The sequence below is a fragment of the Pezoporus occidentalis genome, unplaced genomic scaffold (genome assembly GCF_034315485.1).
Source record: "Pezoporus occidentalis ecotype Australia unplaced genomic scaffold, CSIRO_AGI_Poc_V1 ctg127, whole genome shotgun sequence".
Classification (NCBI taxonomy): domain Eukaryota; kingdom Metazoa; phylum Chordata; class Aves; order Psittaciformes; family Psittacidae; genus Pezoporus; species Pezoporus occidentalis.
This window is the reverse complement of record NW_026913071.1, coordinates 2,318,069-2,341,403: the sequence shown is the minus strand read 5'-3', so window position 1 is coordinate 2,341,403 and position 23,335 is coordinate 2,318,069. Positions and strand designations below refer to the sequence as shown.

Here is a 23,335-nt window from a genome sequence, read left to right as displayed (position 1 = left end):
AATCCAGGAGCCTTAGGATTAAAAAAATGCAGATTCTAGCCAGTGTAATAGAAAAAATATGCAAGGCAAAAGAGGAGCAGACCATGCCAAAATAAAGGTATGCTCTCTTTCTTGTTCTGTAGACTGTGTAGGATACAAATAGCTTAGGGTCAGATGAATATCCTCCTGTGTAAATTTGGCCAGTATTAAATTCTGGTTAGATTTACATGCTGATTATATGAAGTGTAATTCAAGGCAGCTTTTGGCTTCAAGTGTTCTCCTGCAGAGCAGACACAAAGATACTATCGCTATTGGTACAAAGGTAGGCCAAAGGCTTGAATCTATGTGAAAACTGAAGGTTGAAAATTACTGAGTGAAAGCCTGTGACTTCTCTGAGAAGTCTGCTGTTGAATTCAGTATGTTCTGGACTTCCCACTTTATTTACTTCTGCTTTCCATTTAACTTACTCTTGATAAAAGCTTTGCATGAGTAGTCTTGTTAAAGTTTGCTAGCAATGTGCCTTAAATGATTGTGTGTTGAAAATTCATTCTCCTCTCTGGCCTTTGTGTCTAGAAAGGAAAGAAAAATTGGTTGTAACATATTAATACGTGTGTCTGTGTGAGTTTGAACTAAACCTGTTCACTAGTTTTGCCTTGATGCATACATAGTGTAATTTTTTGTTAGACAGAGAAATAATGAATTCATTCATTTGAAGGAAGCACCTCTAAGGAGAAGGGTACAGTTAAATTAACAGACAGGCCCAGTTAATGCTGTAACACTGAGGTGCTTTATTTGTTATGTACATGGCCACTGAACATTATTGAAATCCATAGGAAGTTTGTGTTTAATGAATTGTGGTTCCAAGTTCTGAATAACTGTAAAATCTTGCAGTGGATGAAGCAGGTGGTCAGAGTAGCAAGTGATGTACTGAGAAAGCCAAACACCCTGCTATTGCAAAGTTGTGTCTGCCTAGTAGAATTACATCCTAATCTTCTATTAATTAGTTCAGTTATAAACATGCTTCACTTAAAGTAGCTTTGGAGATATAGAGAATTTGCTTAAGCTATAGTGTTAAATGTTATCAAGTGAAAACATATTCATTCTTCTGCAGCTATTACCACCACCTTGCATAATGAATTCTATCAAAAAACTAAGGCAGGTACTGTAAATTATGCTGACAATGCCTTTGTTGAACAGTAGTGCATCCGTTTGGCCAGATGTTCTAGGGATCGATATTGATCTGGTTGCCTGCACTTGCAAGTTCTTATAGAGCATGATTCTGAACATCTGGACTTGAGAACACCAGAGCCATCACATTGTAGCCGCACCCGAGTGATGTGACTGGCTCTTGCGTGAGCAACTTCTTGCAAGAAGTTATTTATATAGATGGTGTGCCATGCATGATAACGTGACAGACTGAGGTAAAGGAGGATGAACACCTTCAGCTTTGCAACCTAATATTAAAAGAACACATTAATCCAGATGGGGCATATGCATGGGTGATATGATAACTGAGCACTGAAATCCAACAGTGAAGCTAACAGGATGAGCGTGAAGGTGTTACCTCTGCCAGTCTGCAAATGAAGTTGGTAAGGAACTTCTGCATTCAAGATAAATGCGTGGAATGAAGAACAAAAACAAAAATAAGAGCTCTAGGATAAAGTGGGAGATACTGAGAAGTCTTGCAGATCCTTTAGATGCTTTGGGATCTAGCTCTTTGGCTTCTTTAATGATATGCATGAATTTCTATTGACTGAATTTCTATTGATTGTTTTCATATACTACATAGACTCCATTCATCTGGTACAGGCATCCCATATTTATGTATTTACTACTGTTAAAGCCATTCGGGTGGAAGAGGAAAGAAAAAAACAACGGCTCTTCCACTGTCAGAAAATGTGGAAAAATGCCATCTGCCACAAGAAAAGGAAGAAAGATTAGTTCTTCATAGAAATTAACTTTAACTTTCCATGCCCAAAGCTGACATTATGAAAAGCTCTAATTTAATCCTTTCAAGAACAAGACCAGTCACATAAAGAGTGTTGCAGATCTGTTTGTAGAAGTAAGGCAGCTTAACTTGTTTTGTTGCTGGGAGTGTAGAACAAGTGTCACAGAACTGCTGTGGTGGAAGGAAATAACTCTAAATTAAGACACATTAAAGGGTGTTTCCTCTCATTTCTTTACCTTTTTTCTTCCAATAATGTGTGCAAGAAATGCTGATATGACATCTCCACTAAAAGTTAAGGGTTATATCAAGGATAGCTGTTATTCCTGTTTTACAAGTGCTCTGATCAGCTCTCCCCTAAGGTGGAATTTACACCCCATTGCAATTACCTCAGTAAAGAACTTGACCTCCAGTGTGCCTCCTTCCACCTGTTTAAGGTACGAAGTCACAGTGGTGATACACAGGGTCAGGATTCTTCACTGCTAATGGAGGTGTAACGTATAATCTAATAAAAGCCATACCCTGTCACAGATAGTCAGGCGCTATTCTAGGTCCCTTAGGAGAAGAGACAACCATAGCAGCTAAAAGCATGCCAGAGGAGCAGCTTATATCAAGGAATCTTTAGCGTATGTTTGTTAAGGCAAGCAGCACAAATGTTTTTAAGTGCAATGCAATTGTCTTTAGGGGAAAGTGCAAAGCTGTGAAGGATTCCAGACCATATGGGAAGCAGTCAGAATAGGAAAGAGCCATCTGCAATGGAAACAGCCTGTGTAATTCAAAACAAGAAACAGGGCAAAGTGAGGCAGGAAGGGGGAGAGTAGATGTAGAAGTCTTCTTTTTCATGCGCTGTTCTCAGGGGTATCTCATAAACTTAAGCAAGATACAGGACTGGGAATGAAGAGGAGACACAGTTTTAGATCTGCTTGGTGTAAGCTCCTCAGGAGAGGAATGGTGAGGGCTTAAGGGCTGGTATGATGGTGTCCTGCCCAGGCAGTGTGGAGCTTTGCAGTAGATGGAAGGTAAAATTGATGTATGCAGGAAGAATTACAGAAAATAGAAAACTGGATTTAGAGGATGTCTTATCTGGCTCATGGCTGTGTTATGGGATAACAGTGGAGCAGAAGCACAGTGCACAAATGAAGAGCAAGGTGCTACAACTTGATAGTCCATCTGCAACTCCTGTGTTCCAGGGTCAGGAGCACTTAAGGTTGTTAGCGGGGTGTGGCTGGAACTATCTTCTGAAGGTGTCTAACTTCATTTATAATTCACTGAAGTGAGAAATACGAGTGAGTTTTCCTTTGCTGAAAAGGCTTTTAGCAGTGACACTGAGAGCTGAGGCTGAGGAGAGGGACGGAGAGCTGAGGATTTCTTGTTTGCTGAAGTGGTTATAAAAGATGCAGAATGAAGAGCAGCCAAGAGGCCCTGCCAGGTGGGAAGAAGCTGTTACTGCCTCTAACACTTGTTTTCCTGCAACAGGGAGAACTGAGCAGAAAAATCTCTTAAAGTATGTCTGCCAAAAGCCAAAGGTAACAAGAGACACCCCTAACAGTACCTCAAATCCTCAGTACTGTTCTCTATGTTGTAATGTAAACAACCGTTATCCATAGCAACTGCAGCAACATGTTATGTGTGTCTCCACTTAGACAGTGGTGAAATGGCAGAGTGGAAGGGGGAATAAAGTGTTTCTCAACAACAGCCAGATTTTCCAGCTTAATCCTTGTAACATTTCCATGAAACAAGTGGTTGTTATTGGGTTTTTTGCTTTGATTGCATCATGGGAGGAGCTTAAGGGCAGCTGAGAAGTTTCTGTTCCCTTTTGGAATGTAGGAATATGCAACTACAGAGAGAAAAGCAAAGAAACACATAAAGGTCCAGCTGAGAAAAGTGTTCTCAGACATTCTCTGGAGAGGATCTGTGGCTATGTCAGTCCACGGCCACATCTGCTCTGTTTGATCTGAATCTTCACGTTTTCTGGTGGAACATGTTCAAAGCCTTTTATTCCTCTGACCCTTCCTCACTGGGGTGATTTCATTTCCACAAGTGAAATGAGAGAAAGCCGCCTGTATGATCCTGAACCAGTTTTCAGCAGTTTTTTTTTTTTGTATGGATGGTTTCAATAGCATTCCTGGCTATGAAATAAAAGATAGAAAGTCTCTGGGGTCTGAGTGATCCTTTCAAGGAATGTATGCTGAGAGGTAAGAAAGGTCCAGTAGCCTTGTTGCGTTCACTCCAGATATTTCCTAGGCAAAGCCAGTGAGGCAGGCTGTCAAGCCTTGTTCTCTTCAGTGCGTGCCTGAAGGTCCCTTAGTTCAATGTCGCAAGCTGACGAGGTAAGGACTCTTTACCAAGATTTAATTTTCAGTGACTTTGAAGTATCCCACTTCACCAGTGTCATCAGTCATCTGCTGATGCATTGCTTTGCGATGGCATTTGGTTCTTTTGAAGTCAACTAGGGATCAAAAATTGTTCATGCTTTCTTGGTTACAGGTTTGGTATCGTTGACTGTTGTTGTGTGCCAAGTTCAGGAGCAATTGCCGCAACAGCCTGGGTGACTTTTAATTGAAAGGTGTTTTTCAGATTCATCAAGTTTTCAGGATCCCTACATCTCAGTGCTGGGTTATTTTGTCTTTTCTCCCAAAAAATTCCTCAGGGAATTTTAGTCCTGATGAAGTGTCTGAAAAATCTACTAATGTGTAACAACTTCCACTCTGTAAGGGTGTGACTGTTCTCATGAATTTCAGCTTGCAGGACATTGTCGTTAAACGTAAGCAATCATGACATTTCAATCAACAGCTTAGCTTTTATGCTGCATCTAGATTGTGCTGCAGATTTAGGGAACAGCTCCAAGCCCAGGATTTCTGGTCCTTCTCCTTAGGACTGAATTTAGTTCTGTACTCATAATGGAAATCCAGTGATGGAACATCTGGAAAGTGATAGCGTGTGTGCTGTGCTCCTTTCAACAGTTTGCCTGCTGAACTGCTGATATCTCTAGCTGTGAACTAACATTTTGGTTAAATGGCTAGCAGGATTATCCTGGATCATACTTTGTATGGCTCCTTGCAGTGTCTCTGGCAGGTGCTGTTTGATTTTGTTCATTATTGCTGTCAGTCTTTTACATTAGATGATTTAGAAAGCCTCTTTCCCCTCTCACAGCACTCCTTTCCCTACCAATATAAAAAGCCCACTTGCCTCACAAGATTGTGAAATTTGCTTGCATTTGTCTTGACGTTTTTTTCCTAAATTCAGTTACTTTCAAGATGTATGCAGATTTCTTCATATAAAACCAAAATTCCCAATGTTAATGGCTTCAGGTTGCTCTGAAAAGTTGCTTTTTGTTTTTCAGCCTACAAGAACATCATCAGAAAGCATTTATTCCAGACCAGGTTCCAGTATACCTGGCTCTCCAGGCCACACTATCTATGTAAGTATTCCTTCTGATGAATAAGCTGCTGATCCTTTATTTGCATATGAAATACTCTGTGCTGACATAAGTCACTTTTATACTGATGCTAATGTCTTTTTTCTAGTGGTTAAATAGAAATATGCAATAAATCTCTTGAAGTCACTTGGTGATGTGAAGGACAGATGGCAGACAGGTCGTTTGCCTTTTTAGGGGCCATGTAAGGAGATCTGTGTTCCTCAACATGCACATCTTGAGAGAGCTGCTGTCTGCAGCTGCAGGATGTGGGGAGGAGGGTCACTACAATAAAGGAAGCCTGGCTGATACAACACCTTCCTTTTCAGAAGTCAGATGTTTTGGCTGTGGAAGGAAAAGGGGTTTTTATTCAAGAAAAAGAATTATATTAAACATCCTTTTACTAAACTAATGGCGCTGAAAGTACAAAGCCATTGATAGGCTATTTTGTTTGTGGTTACCTGGGATGCAGGGTTTAATATGATTCTTGAGGTAATCAGTCCTCCTCTTTCATTACTTTAGAGGCTTTCTTTCTCTTCTTGGTTTCATTATTGGTACCTTTTGAGTCCACAAGACCTTAGGTATTTAAAATGGAAATACATTAGCAGAAGGTTAGCCCAAAATTTTCAAAGGAATAATGTTTTCCTCTTCTTATACCATTTTCCCAGCCTTTCAGTGTAGTGAATGTCAGTACACTTTTTTCTTGGCAGAGAAGTTCACAGGCCATAGTAATCCTGTTCTAAGGAAGAAGAATATCCACTCAAATGGACTTGGGCAGGACAACTCAGCCCCATCTTAAACTTGCTGTATTTCTGTGCATATAACCCACACTTCCAAAACCTCACATCTAAGAGTCCTCTTCCTTGGAAGTCCACATAACTTTTGTCCTTATATAAAACATGCTCTCAGATAACCTGCACAAAACCCAAGGCAGAAGTGATTAAGGATTAGATCGGTTTAAGGTATTTTGTTGTATCTGGTGAGTAAAACCTGAACAGATTTGAAGCGATTTTTAGAAAGTGACTTTCCTATTTCACAACTTAATTCTCAATCAAAAAAATGGTTTGTATTGTTTCTAATTTATGGCATTGCTTAAGAACAGCCAGAACCAGTGGTTGTTAGGATTGCTTGGGGAAGCAGATGATCTTCAATCTGAAAACACTAGGTGCTAGTAGTACTCAGGAAGAAGGGAATTGAATGTGAGTGGAAACGGAGCAGACTCATTTCCTTGTGTAGCCTCCTATGAATAAATAATGTATTTAGCAGAAGACTTGAAACCCAACTTAAATATTCTCTTTCAGTTTTAATCATCAAATATATGTTTGTAGATTGGTAAAAATGTATAATGTTGTGTTTTTTTTAAGTCTGCTTTGAAGTCAGGAAGATTTTAGTTATCTATACTATTTGTAAAGCCTCTTTCTAGCGCCTTCTAATGAGTGCAGCTGTCTTTGGAACTGATTTTGTACTTCCATGTTTTAACTATTCAAGAGCTGCTTGCAGTTGCAGTGGCAAAAATAGTCCATGTTTGTACTATGGTATGCAGTTAGGAAGCAACATATACCTTAGTCAGAAGCTTGGGTGTAGGTTGAGTGATGAGTACAATATAATAATTTGACTTGGGAGATTGGGTACCCAGTCCTGACAAATAGTCCTGCTTGCCTTTTGATTTCCTTGTAATACGTTGTATTTCCTTTTGTATTCACAGTTCTAAGTTGAATTTCTGTCTGTGGTCTTGTGCATGGAATCCTTTCATAATGTCTGTAATCTGTAAACTGAGTTGATGTTATCACACATTTTACATATGGAAAAACAAGAGCAGAAAGGTGAAAATACTTGCCTGAGGCCACAAAATGAATCATTTTCAGAGCTGAAGTTTTCAGCTTGCTACTGGGGATAAGAAACTTTTGTCTTACATTTTTATAAGCCATGCTCTTTCCTAAACTGAGAAATCACTGTGTGCTTTTGCAGAGGAGGCCTGCTGGGGAAGAACAAGAAGCAATCCCTTCACATCTAGAGTGCCAAAAAGGATTTTCCATAGCAACAGTGTGACAACAAATACACAGAAATCATAAATTGTGTAGAACAGAAATTACCAGTGCATTTGTGTAAGTTAATTTGTCTTCTGTCTTTGACCTTCAGGCAAAAGTAGACAATGAAATCCTTGATTACAAGGATTTAGCAGCCATTCCCAAAGTCAAGGCCATTTATGACATTGAACGTCCAGACCTAATTACATATGAGCCATTCTACTCTTCCGCCTACGAGGACAGACAGGAGAGACAGAGTCTTGGAGAGGTAATGAACCAACACGCAACTCATTCTGCTGTATGCTTTATTCAAAGCCTGCTTTGCTTCTATCCTCTTTTGAAACAGTTTCTAATTGACACTCCTAGATACTGTTGCTGCTGCTGTTCAAGTGCTTTTTGTCTGTTTGATCTGGGTTTAATGGAAACCATCATGATGATGCCTCGTGTGCAAAACCGCACAATTAAACATACAATGAAACACCTACCTTAACACCAACCACTGGCAGAGGAATGGCAGGGAGGAGGCTTGCAGTCTGGCTGTATGTGTGTAGCTCGCATGGGTAGCTGAGTCTTTGGGTACAGCAAAATCCAGCACATGAAGCAAAAGCCAACCTGGTGTCATGCTGCGGAGCACCAATATTCGCAGCAGATTATGAGGAATACCATGATGTTCTGTGGCAGTAAAAGGATTAAGAGCAGCAGGATGCTTTCTCACATATTGAAGGGAAATGTGTTTCCAGAGCACTTTGCCAGACTGGATAAAATCTGAACTAGGTCAGGATGAAGTGCTTCTCCAACTGGGAAAGCCAGGTTAGTTACGGAAATAGTTGCCTCACATTTTAAAGTGCTGACATTTAGGAAGGATTCTTGTATCCTGCAGTGGTAAAAAAAACATACCTAAATCTGTATTTAAATATATATTTCAGGTTGTAGGGTCCCCCAGTTTTCTCAGGTGAACTTCGTAGCTGCAGTGACTTATTTACGTGGTTCCATTGCAGATTGTGAAGCAGGTTTTGTCATGTAATACCACCTGACTGTAAATCACAGTGCTTGAATTTAAATATAAATGGACATAGAAGTGGATTTACTTCCTTGCAATCTCAGCATTTTTACTGACTGTAACTGCAGCTGAAGATGAGCTGAGGAAAAAGGAAGTACAGTAAATCATCAAGGCACCAGTGGTCTAAATTTGCCCAGATCAGTGACTGATAATCTGCTTTCTTAGCAGAGTGTTCTGCCCACCTTCACATCACAGCTGCCTCAGGTTTTCTTTGTCCTTTAATGTTTTATAGGCTTAGGCTTTTAAAGTTTAACATGAGTTGGAAATTCAGGAGATGGCTCAGCTCAGGAATAAAATAAGAGATTAACAAGTCAGGAATATTACAGCATTTCACCCCTCAGCTTTGTGTTGTTGGTGAATCTGCCTGGCATCTGCATCAAAACCACTCAGAGATGCTTTGGTGACCTGTGACCAGTTCCAATAGGCTTGGCCCATTCCACAAAACCCTCTACACACACAAGTCTCTTGTTAGTCACAGAGGAAGAACTAATCTCTCCCAGAGAAGGTGAGCTATTTGTTAATCCTTAAGAGGAAGCTCCATACTCCTCACTGACAAAGCAGTATGTGGAAGCTGATGGAGCAGCATGGTGGAAGCTCTCTGCTGTTATGCCTGTTCTGGGGATAAGCAAAAGCCTTTGGAGTTTTCTTATCCAGTATTGCCACCTGCATTAAATCTGGTTAGTTCCTAGTGAGTACAGAAATTTGTTGTGGAAACAGAAGGGTGCTCCCCTTTTCAGAAGATGTGGGTTTTCCACCTAACGCTACTGCTGACTTCTGTCACCTTGGGCAAGTCACCTCACCTCTTTGTGCCTGTTTCTCCTCCCTTCCCTTAATGAGAACACAAGCCCAGTAGGGTGGACTGATCTCTTACTTTGTGTTTGTCTTGTGATAATAGAGTAACAACAATCTTGGAACATCATACATCAGTCACCATCATCTTTAAAAAGCAAAGTGACGTGTTTAGTCATGGCAGGGATTTCAAGACTGAGTGATTTAACCTGCAGTCTCTTTGTAACGTGTATGTAGTTGGTGGTGTTGAATAAAAGGGGACCTTGACATTAAGCTTGTACACTAGAAATGCCCTTCATCATGATTTAAAAACAGAAAAAATTGCCAAACTCGGCTAAGGAAGATATCTGGGTGTACAAGGGAGATGTGTCACCAAAATTAATGGAGACGAACCTTAATTACAGGGAATGGGCTACAAGAAAATTACATGTCTTAGACATAGAAAGTGAGAAAACACAGCATGAGACTTTCTTCACTGCAATGGAAGGTAAATGCTCTGAAGGGTTTCTCACTCCTAATCTGTCTTGCTCAATTTAATCCCTATCTTGTTTTTCTGGAAGTCTGTAATGAAAAACGTTTTCTCATAGCACCATCTAGTGAGACAGACCTGCCAGCAGTTAGCAAGGAAGAGAAAGGGAGCTCATGGAGAGGTGGGTTAGCTTCGGGTAGAAAAGATATGCAGAGATATAAATGAGATCTGTAAGTAAATTTTCTGCTCCTGAGGCTGACCATTAGTGTAGCGATAACATTTTCAGACGCTGTCAGTTGCTCAGGTTCTTCTGCCCTGCTACCAGCAGCCTCACTAGCACTGAAATAGTCTCTTTTCAGCTCTGACTTTCGTTGCAGAAATCCTGAGAGAAGCGGCATTTTACCTGCATGTCCTTTGTTTCTAGTATTCCGTGTGGTGAAAACACTGAATGTCTGTAAATGAGAAAAGGATTCTTTCTAATGTGACAGATGCTTCCAAGTGGAGCAAGCATCCTACCTGGTAGTGCAATAAAAAGACAGTTACAATGAGGTTGGTGCAAAACGTTGGAGTTTGTGATATAAAATGACACCTGTCAAAGTTTGCAGAAACTCCCCAGAATACAGAACAACCTGTGTGACTTCAGCTATAGAGCAGCCCCTTAGAGCTCAAAGTGGTAGAGCATTGAGCCTCTTGCAGTGTGTATAAGTTTTACTGTAGATTTGGTAAGGAAAGGTTCTCTACCCAGACTGCTTTTCCTCTCCCTTTCTATATCCTTTTCTCTTTTCTTCTCCCTTTCTCTTTTCCTCTCCCCTTCTCCTTTCCCCTTCTCTTCTCTCCTTTTCCCTTCTTTCTCTCTTTCTTTTCATTTGGAGTCCTCCCTCTGTATTTCCTCTGGCTTACAATTCTGGAGCTGAGCTATTTCTTCTCAGTTGACTGCACAGTGTATTTCAAACTGACTAATGTAGACTTCTATGATGGAGCAGGTTTTAAAAGACCTCATAAACCCTGAAGAACCAAGCATTCCATGGCAGACTCAGAGTCTGAGATATGGCGGTTCACCTGTGCATGATAAAACAGCAAACTGGCTCCAGAGCATGGTTCCATTTCCCAAAAAGCAATGAGATGATGTCAGATTAGTGATGGAGTAAAAATACATGAAAGGTCGGTTGTGGATTCAGCACGTTACTTTCTGGGCTGCCTTCCCACTCTTAGGTTCCTGTGACTACCTTTTACAGTACTCATTACCTTAGCATCTGGGTAATCACAGCAGATTATGGAAACTTGATTATTTACAGTAACACATAAATTACTACCAGATAAATGTGGGAATGCACATCACAACATGTGCTTTCTTCATTCATATTCAAAGTTTTAGATTAGCTGACAGGTTTTGTGGAGAATGGTGCTACAATGTGTTTCAGTGAAGCAGAGTTGTGCTGTTCTGTACTATTTCATTATAGATCTAACTTGTGCAGTTATAGATATAAGGAAGAAGTTCTTTACTGTGAGGATGGTGAGGCACTGGAATGGGTTGTGAAAAGAAGTGGTAAATGCTCCATCCCTGGCAGTGTTCAAGGCCAGGCTGGACAGAGCCTAGGGTGGCATAGTCTTAGGGTGAGGTGTCTCTGCCCATGGCAGGGGGTTGGAACTGGATGATCTTAAGGTCCTTTCCAACCCAAACCATTCTATGATGCTATGATTCAGGCTTTGATGGAGAGTAACAAGGGCAGTCTGCAAAAAGCTTTATGAAACTTCCTGAAAAAGGAAATGTTCTGAACCCAAATAAAAAAAATGCCACTCCTTTGGAACCTTTCCATTCACAGTGTCACCAGCCCCACGAGAGTTAATGGTGTCTCAGTGCAAAAAAAGTATAGCTGCTGTTGTATATTATTGTAGCAGTTAGACCAGAATCAGCAGTTTCCTTCGAAGACATTATCTTAATCGTTCTGTAATAATTGTGGTCTCATTAAAAACATAATCTCTTGCCCAGTTTATTATGGCAATTAAATAGTATTGAAGTTTAGTGCATGAAGAAAATAATAAAATCCTGATCTTCCAGCTTCAACTCGTCTTGTGATTAAAGGGCAAATAACATTGCCTTTATTCTTGTTTGTACCATCAACATAATCCTATGTTTCACTTCTAAAGGTATTTCTTGCCTCAGTTTCCCTGTCTCTGTAATAGAAACTTTTCATAATATTGTGCATGTTTCTGCCCACTGGCCTTTGCACAGTTCTTTCATTCTAATCTCTGTCTGTTCTCCTCATGTAACCATGGTAGAACTCAGATTTAAAGGAGATCATATCAAAGAAATGTTGATGACAGCTACGTGCTCCTCTGCATGGGTATGAAATGTAAAGCCTTGGGGAAAAGCACCTTTTAGCCAGAGTGTGTGTGCTGGAGGAAGAACATGCTTCATCCTGGAAGTTACTCTGTATTCCTGATTTTCCATGCAAAACTCTGAATTAAGATTATTTACTTTTGATTTCCACTTTAAAGATTTCTTCATAACAGGCATGGTTATTACATTAATAACCCTTTCTGATTTTGATCTTTATGTCTGTGTTTTAATTACCACAATGATTAGATGACTGAGATGATGCATCATGATATTTGACTGAATTAATCACGCTTATAAAGATTCTCCGAGAAACTTTAATTGCTTCAGTGATTTATGGACCACTTCCTGAGCAATGTGGAAGAAGCAAGTTCCAGCACTTCAATGGCCTCAGTAATTTCTGTATTACCACTTTACATTGCCATATATAATATTTGCAGCAATATTTAGATTACCATTTTCTCGCCCAACACATGCAGTGATGATTCAGTAACCTTATTTTTATGTCTTTGCAGTCTCCAAGGACATTATCACCTACCCCTTCTGCAGAAGTAAGTTTGGTGAAACCTTTGGGGGCAATACCTTGCTGTGATTAGAATTACTCACTTCAGCAAATGCAGGTGTTGATTTTGGTATTGGTCTGATCCATCTGTTCCTGAAGATTGAAATTTAACAAAAATGAGTTCTAAAAAGAAAACATTACATTCTTAGTGACAGATTTTGTATAAAATGTAGCTTTTGCTCTTACCCATTTGTTGCAGAGTCATCTGTCCAGCAGAGGTCACTTCTTATGCATTCATCTTTGTGGCACAGGTGGACTTGGATTTCAGAAACTAAAATGCTGCTTTAAGCGTCTATATAATAAGCCATGTTTGCTACTAAAACATTTGCAGCTTTGTCTTGAAGAAGGCATAACTATGGTTTGGTTTGGTTCTGCTTTACCATAGGACTGAATTTGAACATCACAAAACGTTTTGAACATCCAAATGTTTCCATGAAATATTTGGATGTTGATTGTCAGGATACAATAGATGCCACTGCAGAATCATTATCATTTTGAAGGTGGGGAGTGTTGCTTATTTGCAACATAGAGGTTATAGTGATTGCTATGTGTTAAAAAAGTGACTGTGAAATCTCTTGTAACTCTTCATGCACTGACATCAGTTCTGCCCCTTTTGTCTCAGTTTGGTTTGCTTCATGGGGTTTTGGTGGGCTGGAGAGGGTAGGTTTGTTTTGTTTGGGGTTTTGTTTCTTTTTATTGGCTTTTTCCCCAGGAAACCAAGTAAATTGAATTTTTCTATACAAGAAGGTGTCATGTTTTCAGATACAAGGGGGATCTAATTTGGGTATTAAATACCTTTTGATGTAGCTATTTGAGACACATGGTAAATAAAGCCACAGAGAGCTCTGTGCTGCAGAATTCTTGCTGGTGTCCAAGTCAGCTAGCTGAAGGCCAGCTCATGTATCTTGTGCAGTATGCTGCAGGACAGACATAACTCTGAACGTAGCTTCCCTCATGGATTCATAGGAATGTGGGCAAATCTGGAATTATATGGAATTTCATAGAAATTACAGGTGGATACGGAGCCTTCCAAGACTGAATTCTGACTCAGACTATAACAATGGATTGGAGTCTTTGGAACAGCTCATAGGAGAACACTCATAATGAAGGAGGTTAAAACCTGAAAGGATATTGTTATTTCTGTGTAGCTTCTGCTGGTGTCTTCACGTCTGTGAAAGTTAAGTGCTTCTAAAACTGTGTCATGTGCATTTCCATTTATTAGTGAATGCTCTCTGTTCTGCAGGGTTATCAAGATGTTCGGGATCGCATGATTCACAGGTCTACTAGTCAGGGCTCCATCAATTCTCCCGTGTACAGTCGTCATAGCTACACACCCACCATGTCACGTTCTCCTCAGCATTTCCACAGACCTGGTAAGGGCAGCATTACAAGTATTTGTAAGACTATTGTTTCTTCATTATGGCAGTGAGTGGCACAGCAAAGCACTTGTTCCTCTTAACAGGGAATATTTAGGATTGAAATATTGTTGAATATTGTAATATCTCCTTTTCTGCCTGGTTTTTAGCTCTTTATTGATGTAGTCTTTTGCATAGGGCTGATGAGTGCTTCCTGCAAATGTGGATCTTCTGGTTTTGTTTCTGATTCATTATTTAACACTCTCTATATGTTTCTGAAAGCAGTAATTCACAGCACTGAATCACATACTTCATTCTGGAATCTGGGAAAAGTGTATCACATACTGGAAAAGAAAGTTATGGCTTGACTGTATAGAAGTCAGCAATGTAGGATTCCTCCCTCCTAAAAACCCAGTTCATTTAAAGCTTGGTGCAGCCGTGGGATATCAGATTCAGCAGCAAAACCCCCAGATACTCCAAATTGATAGTCATTTTTTAAAGCAGCCTCACGAGTAGATTTCTTAATTCCATAGGCAACTGCCTGGGAACATTTAAAACCACAAACTTCATTTACTGGTTTAGCAGTCCTGGACAAGTTGTATGTAAAATGTATAAAATGTGCATATCATTCAGGCTCCCAGTGCATTCGAAATTGCTGGTTGTATATATAAAAGCAAGATATGATAGCAAAGTGCTCATCCACACCCAAAATGCATAAAAATGTATCTCTAAATGCTATTCATTGAAGACTTCTCAAGACTAATTTTATTGTATACAGTAGTGAATTAAACCTTTGTGATCTGTTTTTAAGTTAAGTGACACAATCATGCGGTTTCATTTTCCTTGGTGATTACAGCTGAGAGGTTGGGATGCCAAAAGCCCATCTACAACATCTGCATTTTTAAGATTAAAGATTTATAATAGAGCCACCACTGTGGAACTTGAATGCTGTAGCCATTTCCTAGTGGGGGTGGGCTGAAAGCAGCTAATTGTGTCTGTCAGTGAATGCCTTATTTAAAGGACCCAAGGGAGGTGGGACAGAAGCAAATTGTGTCTGATACTTGGTGCTCACAACATGACTCTGTGTTAAGATGACGTTACAACTGAAACCGAAAGAGACTTGAAAGCATGAAAAAGCTGCAAACTTCTGTGTTTTGATTCTTGCAGTTCTGAGAGGGTTTTTCCATTTGTATCAGTGTTTTCAGGGATATGAACAAATCCAGGCCCTATTCCAGACTTTACTGTGATTGAGTTTTACTGTCTGCATTCAGTCAAGGACCTTCCCCAGAAGCAGTCTCTATTTATGTATCTCTATGTAATGGGCGGATGGGCTCAAGCCAGAATTTGGATCCAAGTATAAAGTCTTCAGCAGTTCACAACCTGAGGGGTTTTCTGGGAAGATATTTGTCCAAGCTTACCTCTGTTCAGATGATCTCATCTTTGGCTCACCTGTTTCTGTTCCTCATACAACACAGAAACTATTCTATTGAATGCATCATTTTGATCTTTGCTACCCTGCTTTGGGGAAATTGTTATTGCTACCTTGTAATTTTCCTACAGTAATTATTTATGTTGAATAGCAGCACATGTATATTTGCCGTTTTTCTCCTAATGGCACTTCTTATCTTCATGTGATTTGCAAGAATAATTTCTCTCTGAATCAACCCAGTGCCCCCAGCTAACTTCTCTTGAGCTCCCAGCTAACCCTTGAGAAAGAAGTGAACTGCTGCATTGACGTTGGCAGCATAAGGTTCTTCAAAATTTGGAGTGCTATGAGTTCTGAAAAAGTTTGCAGCCTTTTCCTCCTGTAGTGCCCTAGCTGATGTTGGCAGCAATTTTGGAATGCCTTAAAACAATAGAAAACAGCTTGCATGCCTCTTGACTGACACTTGTTGGTCAGGCACTTTTCAAAACAGCTGCTTTCCTAACTGATAGAGCGTCAGTGTTTGTGATGTTTGCATGCTGGTGGCAGGCTACTTTTTGGTAACAAGGCATAGATCAGAAGCTCATGAAGCCAATAAATGTGATGCTAAGTTAGTGATGCAGCTCAAATTTGAGCCTCTTTCCTAATAACTCCTGTAACTTTGTCTAACATTTATGAACCCTTCGGTACGTCTTTAACCTTTATTTTTTTTTCTCCTTCCTTCTTTTCAGAATCCTAATTGCTCAATGCTTTTTTTTTCTCTTCCTTTGAAGCCTCCTTCCCTGCCTTTCTCTTATTGTTTTTCTTTGTTTTCATTTTGTTCTGCCCCCTGATTCCTTGCTGCCGCAGAGCTGCTCTCTACTGGTGTGCAGCGGTTGTCATACCTGCGCACTAGCAGTCTCAGCTCCACGCACCATGACTCCCGCCCCAACTCCCCCTTCCGACACCACTTCATCCCCCATGTCAAAGGTAAGGAGCCAGGCATCTCCAGGGAGTACCCTCCAGGCTGGAGATTTATTAGCATTCTCTCAAAGCTAATAAGGTGTATCTCCGTAAGGTCGTCAAAGCATGCTTTGAAATGTGCTGTTACACCAAAAACTATGTTAGAATAGACATAATATCCTTTATCAGAGGAAATATGTCATTTCTAAGGGCCCTAGCTGAAGAGTCATCAAACAATTACCTATTTGAAATATACAGGAAAGCATTATCATTTCCTATTTAGCACCTACATGTGCCTAATTTAGCTTTTTTCTAAAGCAGTCCATAACAATCACTCCAGCAGTTAGCACATCAGATTTAAGTGTTATTTCCACATTCTTAAACAAGCATTTAAAAATTGACTACAGATACTGTCTGGATGACAGGAAGGTGATCAAAATTATGGAGAAGAAAAAAAGATCAATGGCAACAAGGAAGTTAATCTCTGTTAATCATATTGGCATACATTAGTTCCCTACAGAGTAAAATTAGTATCTCTGTGCCTCTCCTCTACTAGTGAGAATCAGCAGACTCTGCTGAAGGCAGTAGAGTTGCAGGGATTTACACTACATGAGGATATGGCTATTTCTCTTTTTCAGTCTTATTTTCCATGGTTTGATTTGGGGGAAGGTGGTTCTTTGGGTCCCTTCAAGGAGCTCATTCAGCTCCATAAGCTTTTAGTTTTGTTTCTTGCTTTCTGTGAATGTGGTTATACTTCTTTTGGAGCACTCTCTGGCTGTGCCTTCTACTTGGGGGGAAGGTCATAACTCCTACCACCTACAAGAGCTCTAAAAGAGGCAGTTAAGTAAGTTGAGCATAGATTCTATTCTGGCATCTCTCAATAATGTAGGTAATCATAAACTGGAGATAATGAAAAACGGTTGCAAGGGAGTTGTTGCCATGAGCTTTCAAGAAATACTAATAGATCTCAATGTTACAGCTCTTCAAGCATTTAGATCACCATTACTAATTTTACTCTTGCCTTTCCTTAGATGATTTTTGTTAATATGCGCTTTCAATTTTCCTATTATGTCACTATAAAAGGAAAATCTCAGTTTAAAAGATTGGGACCCTTAAAAATAGATGCACTGCTCATTTCAGCATGCAGTTAATTCATAATCCTTGCAAGTTCAACATTTCTTTGCTGAAAATCCAAATTAATGCTCACACTCTTTCAAGTGGCATTTTCATTCTTTTTCTGTTGAGAAAATAGCTTCTGCAACAGATAAATCGGAAGAACTATTGGAAATCCATGCCTATTGTTTTCAGATTTCAAAGCATTACCTGGCATGTAGATTAGGTATGTATCTCAGTTATCGGTGCAAAGGGCCAAGTGGGATTACAAGCAGCACTGTAGGCAAAGGGGTGGGTATGGTACTTATCAGTAAAACATTGCAAGAATCCATGATTTTCAGAAAATTTTACATAAAGGTCATAAGCCTGGACAGGATTTATGTGTTTAACTCAGCAAAGCTCCTGAAAGCTCAAGTTCGTATTGCTGTGACTGTACGCCATCTGAGGATGTCATACATTTGAATAGGGGCAAGTAGCAGGTACCCACATCTTGTAATTCACATGGCTGAACTGAAAGAATAGTCTTTTAATAGTTGCTTGAGAGAAAGAAACACCTTCTTAAGGTGACTTAAGTTTTTGCTTAGGTTAATATGGTGGGAATAGCCACATTTTTCCTCCCTGTGGAGGAAGGTTTCTGCTCAAAACAGCCCTCAAAAATACACTTTTGTGTTTCAGCTCAACACTGCAAGCTGAGTTCCCTCAGAGCATTGAGCCAAGCTCACGCATTTATAAAACCTAACACAGATAAAGTAATTTGGGGTATTTTAGGTAATGATCTGAGAGAAAACATGAAACAGTATCGCAGAGTTCCCTGGTGACATGCAGACTGGGACAGTAGTACTCAATAAAGAACATGAGCAACAGTTTTCTCTGTGAACAGTGTAGCCAAATGTAAGCCATGCTTTGAAATGCTGTTAATTCTGAAGAGGATTTGACGTTTCTGTGTGCACTAGAGAATTAGACCCCCGTGAATTTATCTGAAATGAGAACTGTAGCACTGTCTGGGGTTAATTAGATATGACAGTTACAAGGCCAAATGCAAAGAACTTCAAGGAGCAAAGGGGCTAAATATGCTCCAGAAAGTCTTAGTGAGAGTATGCTGATGTGACATGTATGTTGAATGAGCTGGAAGACAGTATAATATACATTAACTTAGACTTCATGAGATTAATCTCATTTGGAGTCTCAACTGAATTTGGTCTTGTCTCAATAAAGCACTGTCTTTGCTATGAAAGAATCAAAACAAGTCCGTGAATGAACGAAACCCTGACCCTACTGAAATCAGAGACAAAACTCTTATTGAGAGCCAGGATTTCATCTCACATGCCTAGAATTTTTCAGAGGCATTCAAGAATATTGCAAAGCCCCCTTAAGATTTTCATGCAAGTAGAGTTACGAGTTCCAAACTAGTGTGTATTCCTCTGCTCACAGACCTTCCCATAAGGAATCTATCCACCTTCACAGTGAATTTAGGCCTTGACTTTCACAGATTCCTCCTTTCCTTCCCTAAGGCAGGTCTCTGAAATCAAATTCTCTCTTTGTGTGATAACTATTTGCAGGGGTTTGTGGATGGAGCTGAAAGCTCTGCTCTGGAAAACAGCCATGCTTTCACTGTTTCATGACTTTCAGTTTTGTGCTGGGAAATAAGGGCTGCACGTCTGGATAAGGTGCTGAATGATAGTTGGACAAAACCTGAATAGGACTAAGGTTTCAGGTGTCTATTCAGAAGTAAAGCACCTAAACTTCAGCTTCACAGAAGTCTCAGTGTTGGGTTGCTTGTGGGGTTTTTGGCCTGATTCTGTGAACTTAGCCTGTGAATCACACAGGGAGCCCAGAGGTGAATGTTTCAGAAGGCAGCAGGAACCTGCATTACACTGTTCTGTGTGTAAGCAAGCAATTGTATTCCTGACTGCTAGGGGAACGTGCCTAACAAATCGAGCTATAGGAAATGGGAGCTACCTCGTGGAGTAAACAGAATGAAAGAAAAAAAGCCTCTGAATTTCAGTTCTGAGGCTACTGTGCTCAAGTGATTGATTTTTAAACTTACTCCAGTCTCTCTTAACATCCCCCAAGCACCTACGCGCATACTGTTAAACTTCATGCCAGCAATGTGAGAACTGTTTTTTCCTACAGTGCTGGCCAACTGGGGTGCTCTTGTTGCTTAGTGGAGTTACCACTTAACACTAGTTATGGCATATCTGAGATAGTAAGAGACTCTCCTGTGCAGGCACAGCAAGGAACCCAAATTCAGAGCATCCACAGTCCCTACTTTCATGTAAAGCTGGAAGCAGGCTGTCCATGAGGCCTTGGGAGGCAGGTCCAGGCAGGTTAGCAGCTCTGCTTTCCTGTGTGCATATGCACATTCCACAGATGTTGGCACTGCTTTCATAAATTGTAGGTAATTTTACAGTTGCATCTGAAGCACTTAAGCCTCTTTATAAGAGTGGGCTCCTCAGGGGTGTAAGTAATGAGAATGTAAGTAGATGTACCATTCCCTCCTGCAGTGGTTGGAGGTAATGAGACTGCCATCCTAGAAAGCGTAAAGGAGAGTCGTTTGTCAGTACTAGTAGGAGTCATTACGAAGAGAGAGATTGCACAGGAACCCCAGGAAATAAAAGTCAACAGAGCCATCTGTGAAGCATCATATGCAGGATGATACCATGCTAATTGTCTGCCTGGTACTGTGTGCATTATATATCATTACCAGTTCTCTCTAAGCACATTATCTGTGTACCTGATACAAGATTAGCCAGCATACAGTTATGAATGTGAGCACGTGTAGTTTAGTATATGTCTAGTTGAGATAGAGGGTGGTATAAGAAGGGTTTCTTCCCTCTATTCGTGGTGGTGATGTAGAAGCATTGTAAATGAAACGTGCCCACATTTTGACTACCAGTTCCCAGCAGGTAAATGCACTTGTGACTCCTCGATTGTGACAAGTCCACAGGTCAACAAATCCCTTTTGATTCTTCTCTTTCATTGAATATACTAATTGCTAATGGAAGCAGAGAGGCAGAATATGTCTCTGTAAAGATTATAAATTTTAGAATTAACTGTATCTCAAAGCCATCTCTATTGATGAGGGTTTTTTTCCACATGAAAGAATGATTTTGCTGAAAATTAACTCACAGGTTCTCAATAGAAACAAAAGACATAAATAAAATCAGCTTAGCCAAGTTAGATGTTTCACCATCACAGTATCTCAACAGTTGGACAAGTAGAGCACAGTATTGAAACTGATGAGTAAAGGACCATAGGTTGAGATATGACAAAACTCTTTTAGCTAATCATTCATACTGCTTTTCAGAGTTAGTAAACTTACCGAATACTGCCGCTGAATGAGGAGGTGCATTGCTGCACCCACAATAGAAAACCACCATGAACTCATGTGGTTTAGGGCTAAAATACCCAAGTGGTAAATACATAATTTTGCTCATGCATTCTTCTGGATAAATTTTATGCAGTCAACCCCCCTGAACCGTGTATGTGGTTTTTAAAACATGTATGTGCAGATGGAGGAAGTTGTATACTGGCAGAAGCCTCTAGCACATCTCTCTCAGTGAGGTTTGGAAAGAGCATTTATTTCCTGTTGGTGCCTTTTAGATTGGCAGGTGACCATTCAAGTGAAAGATTGTCCTGGTTTGGGCTGGAATAGAGTTAGCTTTCTGTGTAAAATATAAAGAAAACTTTTTCTCTCCTCACCAACCCACCCTAAAGATATACATAAGAAATGTACTGAGTCCAAAGTTTTGGATTTCTAATGGGCCATAGGAAACCTGTAGGTGAAAGAGGCCTGCAATTTCTCTTTTGTTGTGTTTTATAGCCCTCCTGTACTTGCCCTGGCCACCACCACCCCCTTTTTTCTCTTATCTGGATTTATTCATCACCTTTTCTAGGTTTTTTAAACCTTTTTTAATGCATACCTGAAAAATGAAAGGGGTTTGATGCTTCCCTACTTTTCACCATTGTAGTCACCCAGCCCCGTGTAAAACAAGCACCCATGTGGATGGTTTTTGCTTGTGCAAATTGCACTAGTGTGAAGAATGGCACAAAGGAAAGGCAGCAACATTCTTTTCTCTTACACACACATCATGGGTTTGGGTATCTGGCGGCTAAGTCTTGATACCAGCATAGTTCTTTAACAGCCCTCTTGTCCTGACAGACACAGGAACTTTCAGGGCCATTGGTGGGTTGTTAGGTGGCAAAGAAATAGTCCTGGTAAGAGTAATCCTACAAGTGTAACCATGTGTGCAAAGTGGAACTGGGATTGTTAGACATTAGATCCAGATTTGATGATTCAGCAGTGCTGGAGTATTGTCACCAGAGCCAAATTTTGGCGTTGACAGAGACTTGGAGTGGCATCAGCATAGAAGCATTGAATGGTTAGGATTGGAAAGGACTTCAAGGTGTAGTTCCAACCCCACCAGATAGGCTGCATTGCTTTAAAAATTATTTTGCCATATCAGAAATTTCCTACCAGAGAGCTAAACCAATGAAAGAGTGTGTAAGGAACAGTTACGCCTTTTGATAGAGGCCAAGTGACCTCCCAGCTGTTTTCCATCTCTAGCTTCTGTATGCTTTTGGTTTAGGGAACGGTAGTAACTGCCAGCATCTGCTTCTATCTGCTTGGAAGCTGGTTTCCTTTTGGGTTTGCATATCAACTACTGTGCTCTGCGTCTGCGCCTTTGAACTCCTAATATCAATCTCCGTACTAAATCATTGCCAAGTAACCTGCCATTCTTCTTTTCCACGCTGCCCATCTACCACCAGCTATGAGCATCCAGCTCCTGCCTGCATGCCATCAGAATGAGTCTGAGCTGCTCACGCCTCAACTCCAGCCTCAACATGAACTTTGTCTCTGCAGGAATATCAGGGGCGGGAGGGAAAAACATTACCAGGGCTACTACCAGTTCTCGTTATTGTTTGTATTTATGTTTTTGGTTCAACTTCTTTTCTCCCCGGAGGTTTTGGTTCCACCAGTTTTGTTTGGGGTTGATTTGAATGGGCTTGCTTTTCTTTTTTGTCGCTCTCCCTTTTCTCATTTTGTTTTCTCCATTCTTTCATTGGAGGCAATGAGCCGTCCAGCGGTCGGAACTCCCCTGTCCCTTATCGGCCCGACAGCCGCCCTCTCACTCCAACTTACGCTCAGGCCCCTAAACATTTCCATGTTCCAGGTAGGAGCTGGCACTGTATGTGTCTCGGTGTCCTGTCACAGTGTAGAATGTAGCCTTTGTAACTTTTGTCTTGTCTCCATTGTTTCACACTGTTTACCATGGGGTACACCCTCAGGGTTTGGAACTGCTCCTGGGCTTGCTGCAAGGAGTTAGTGAGTTAAGAAATGGGGGGGCTCACTGTGATTTTTACCTGTTCTGTTGGTCAGAACCATTGTTAGGGTGCCTTGGTTCTCAGGGTTTGTTGATGACATGTGAGCTAGATATGAGCTATGTAAGGTTTGATTTTTCTCTCAGTTGCACCAGTTGAGCACTGGCATAACTCTGGTAACTTTGGAGGAGTTGGTTTTGATTCACATGTAGAAAAGAGTCGACCAGTGAGCCATTACATATGTTGTTCGTTCAGATTGTTGTGACTTGATTCAGTCTTGAACCCAACAGTTCTAGTTTAGTGTTCCCTTTTTTAAAGCAGATGAGGATGTTTCTTGTTTTGTGCAATGGCTTGGTGTCCTTAGAAACCTGCAAATACACAAGGATATGTATGCCTTAGGATGTCCTCTCTATAAAGGGCAGTCTCTGTTTTGAAGTGAGCAGCACAGCTCTTCCAGCCTCTGAGAAGACCATCTGTCTTGGATTTTGATGACACGAGAATGTATGACCTGAGGGTTGTGGACATGTATCAATTGCTAGCTGACTCTTCAGGTCCCCTTTAGTCTAGTGTCCCTTTGCACTGCCAGAGGTTACTGC

General features: G+C 40.6%; 1 protein-coding gene across 14 annotated transcripts in view; it reads left to right on the top strand.

Moving 5' to 3' along the window:
- The window catches only part of ABLIM1 (actin binding LIM protein 1), a 192,496-nt gene that overhangs the window by 146,857 nt on the left and 22,304 nt on the right, over nucleotides 1-23,335 (top strand). For 6 of the 14 annotated variants that reach the window (XM_062607934.1, XM_062607933.1, XM_062607941.1 and 3 more), the window contains 6 exons: nucleotides 5,268-5,345; nucleotides 7,479-7,634; nucleotides 12,538-12,573; nucleotides 13,828-13,957; nucleotides 16,212-16,331; nucleotides 22,487-22,591. In XM_062607934.1, coding sequence (XP_062463918.1) covers nucleotides 5,268-5,345; nucleotides 7,479-7,634; nucleotides 12,538-12,573; nucleotides 13,828-13,957; nucleotides 16,212-16,331; nucleotides 22,487-22,591 — 625 coding nt within the window. The remainder of the gene's footprint in view (nucleotides 1-5,267; nucleotides 5,346-7,478; nucleotides 7,635-12,537; nucleotides 12,574-13,827; nucleotides 13,958-16,211; nucleotides 16,332-22,486; nucleotides 22,592-23,335) is intronic. The other 8 variants (XM_062607943.1, XM_062607942.1, XM_062607940.1 and 5 more) reach the window with 4 other exon arrangements.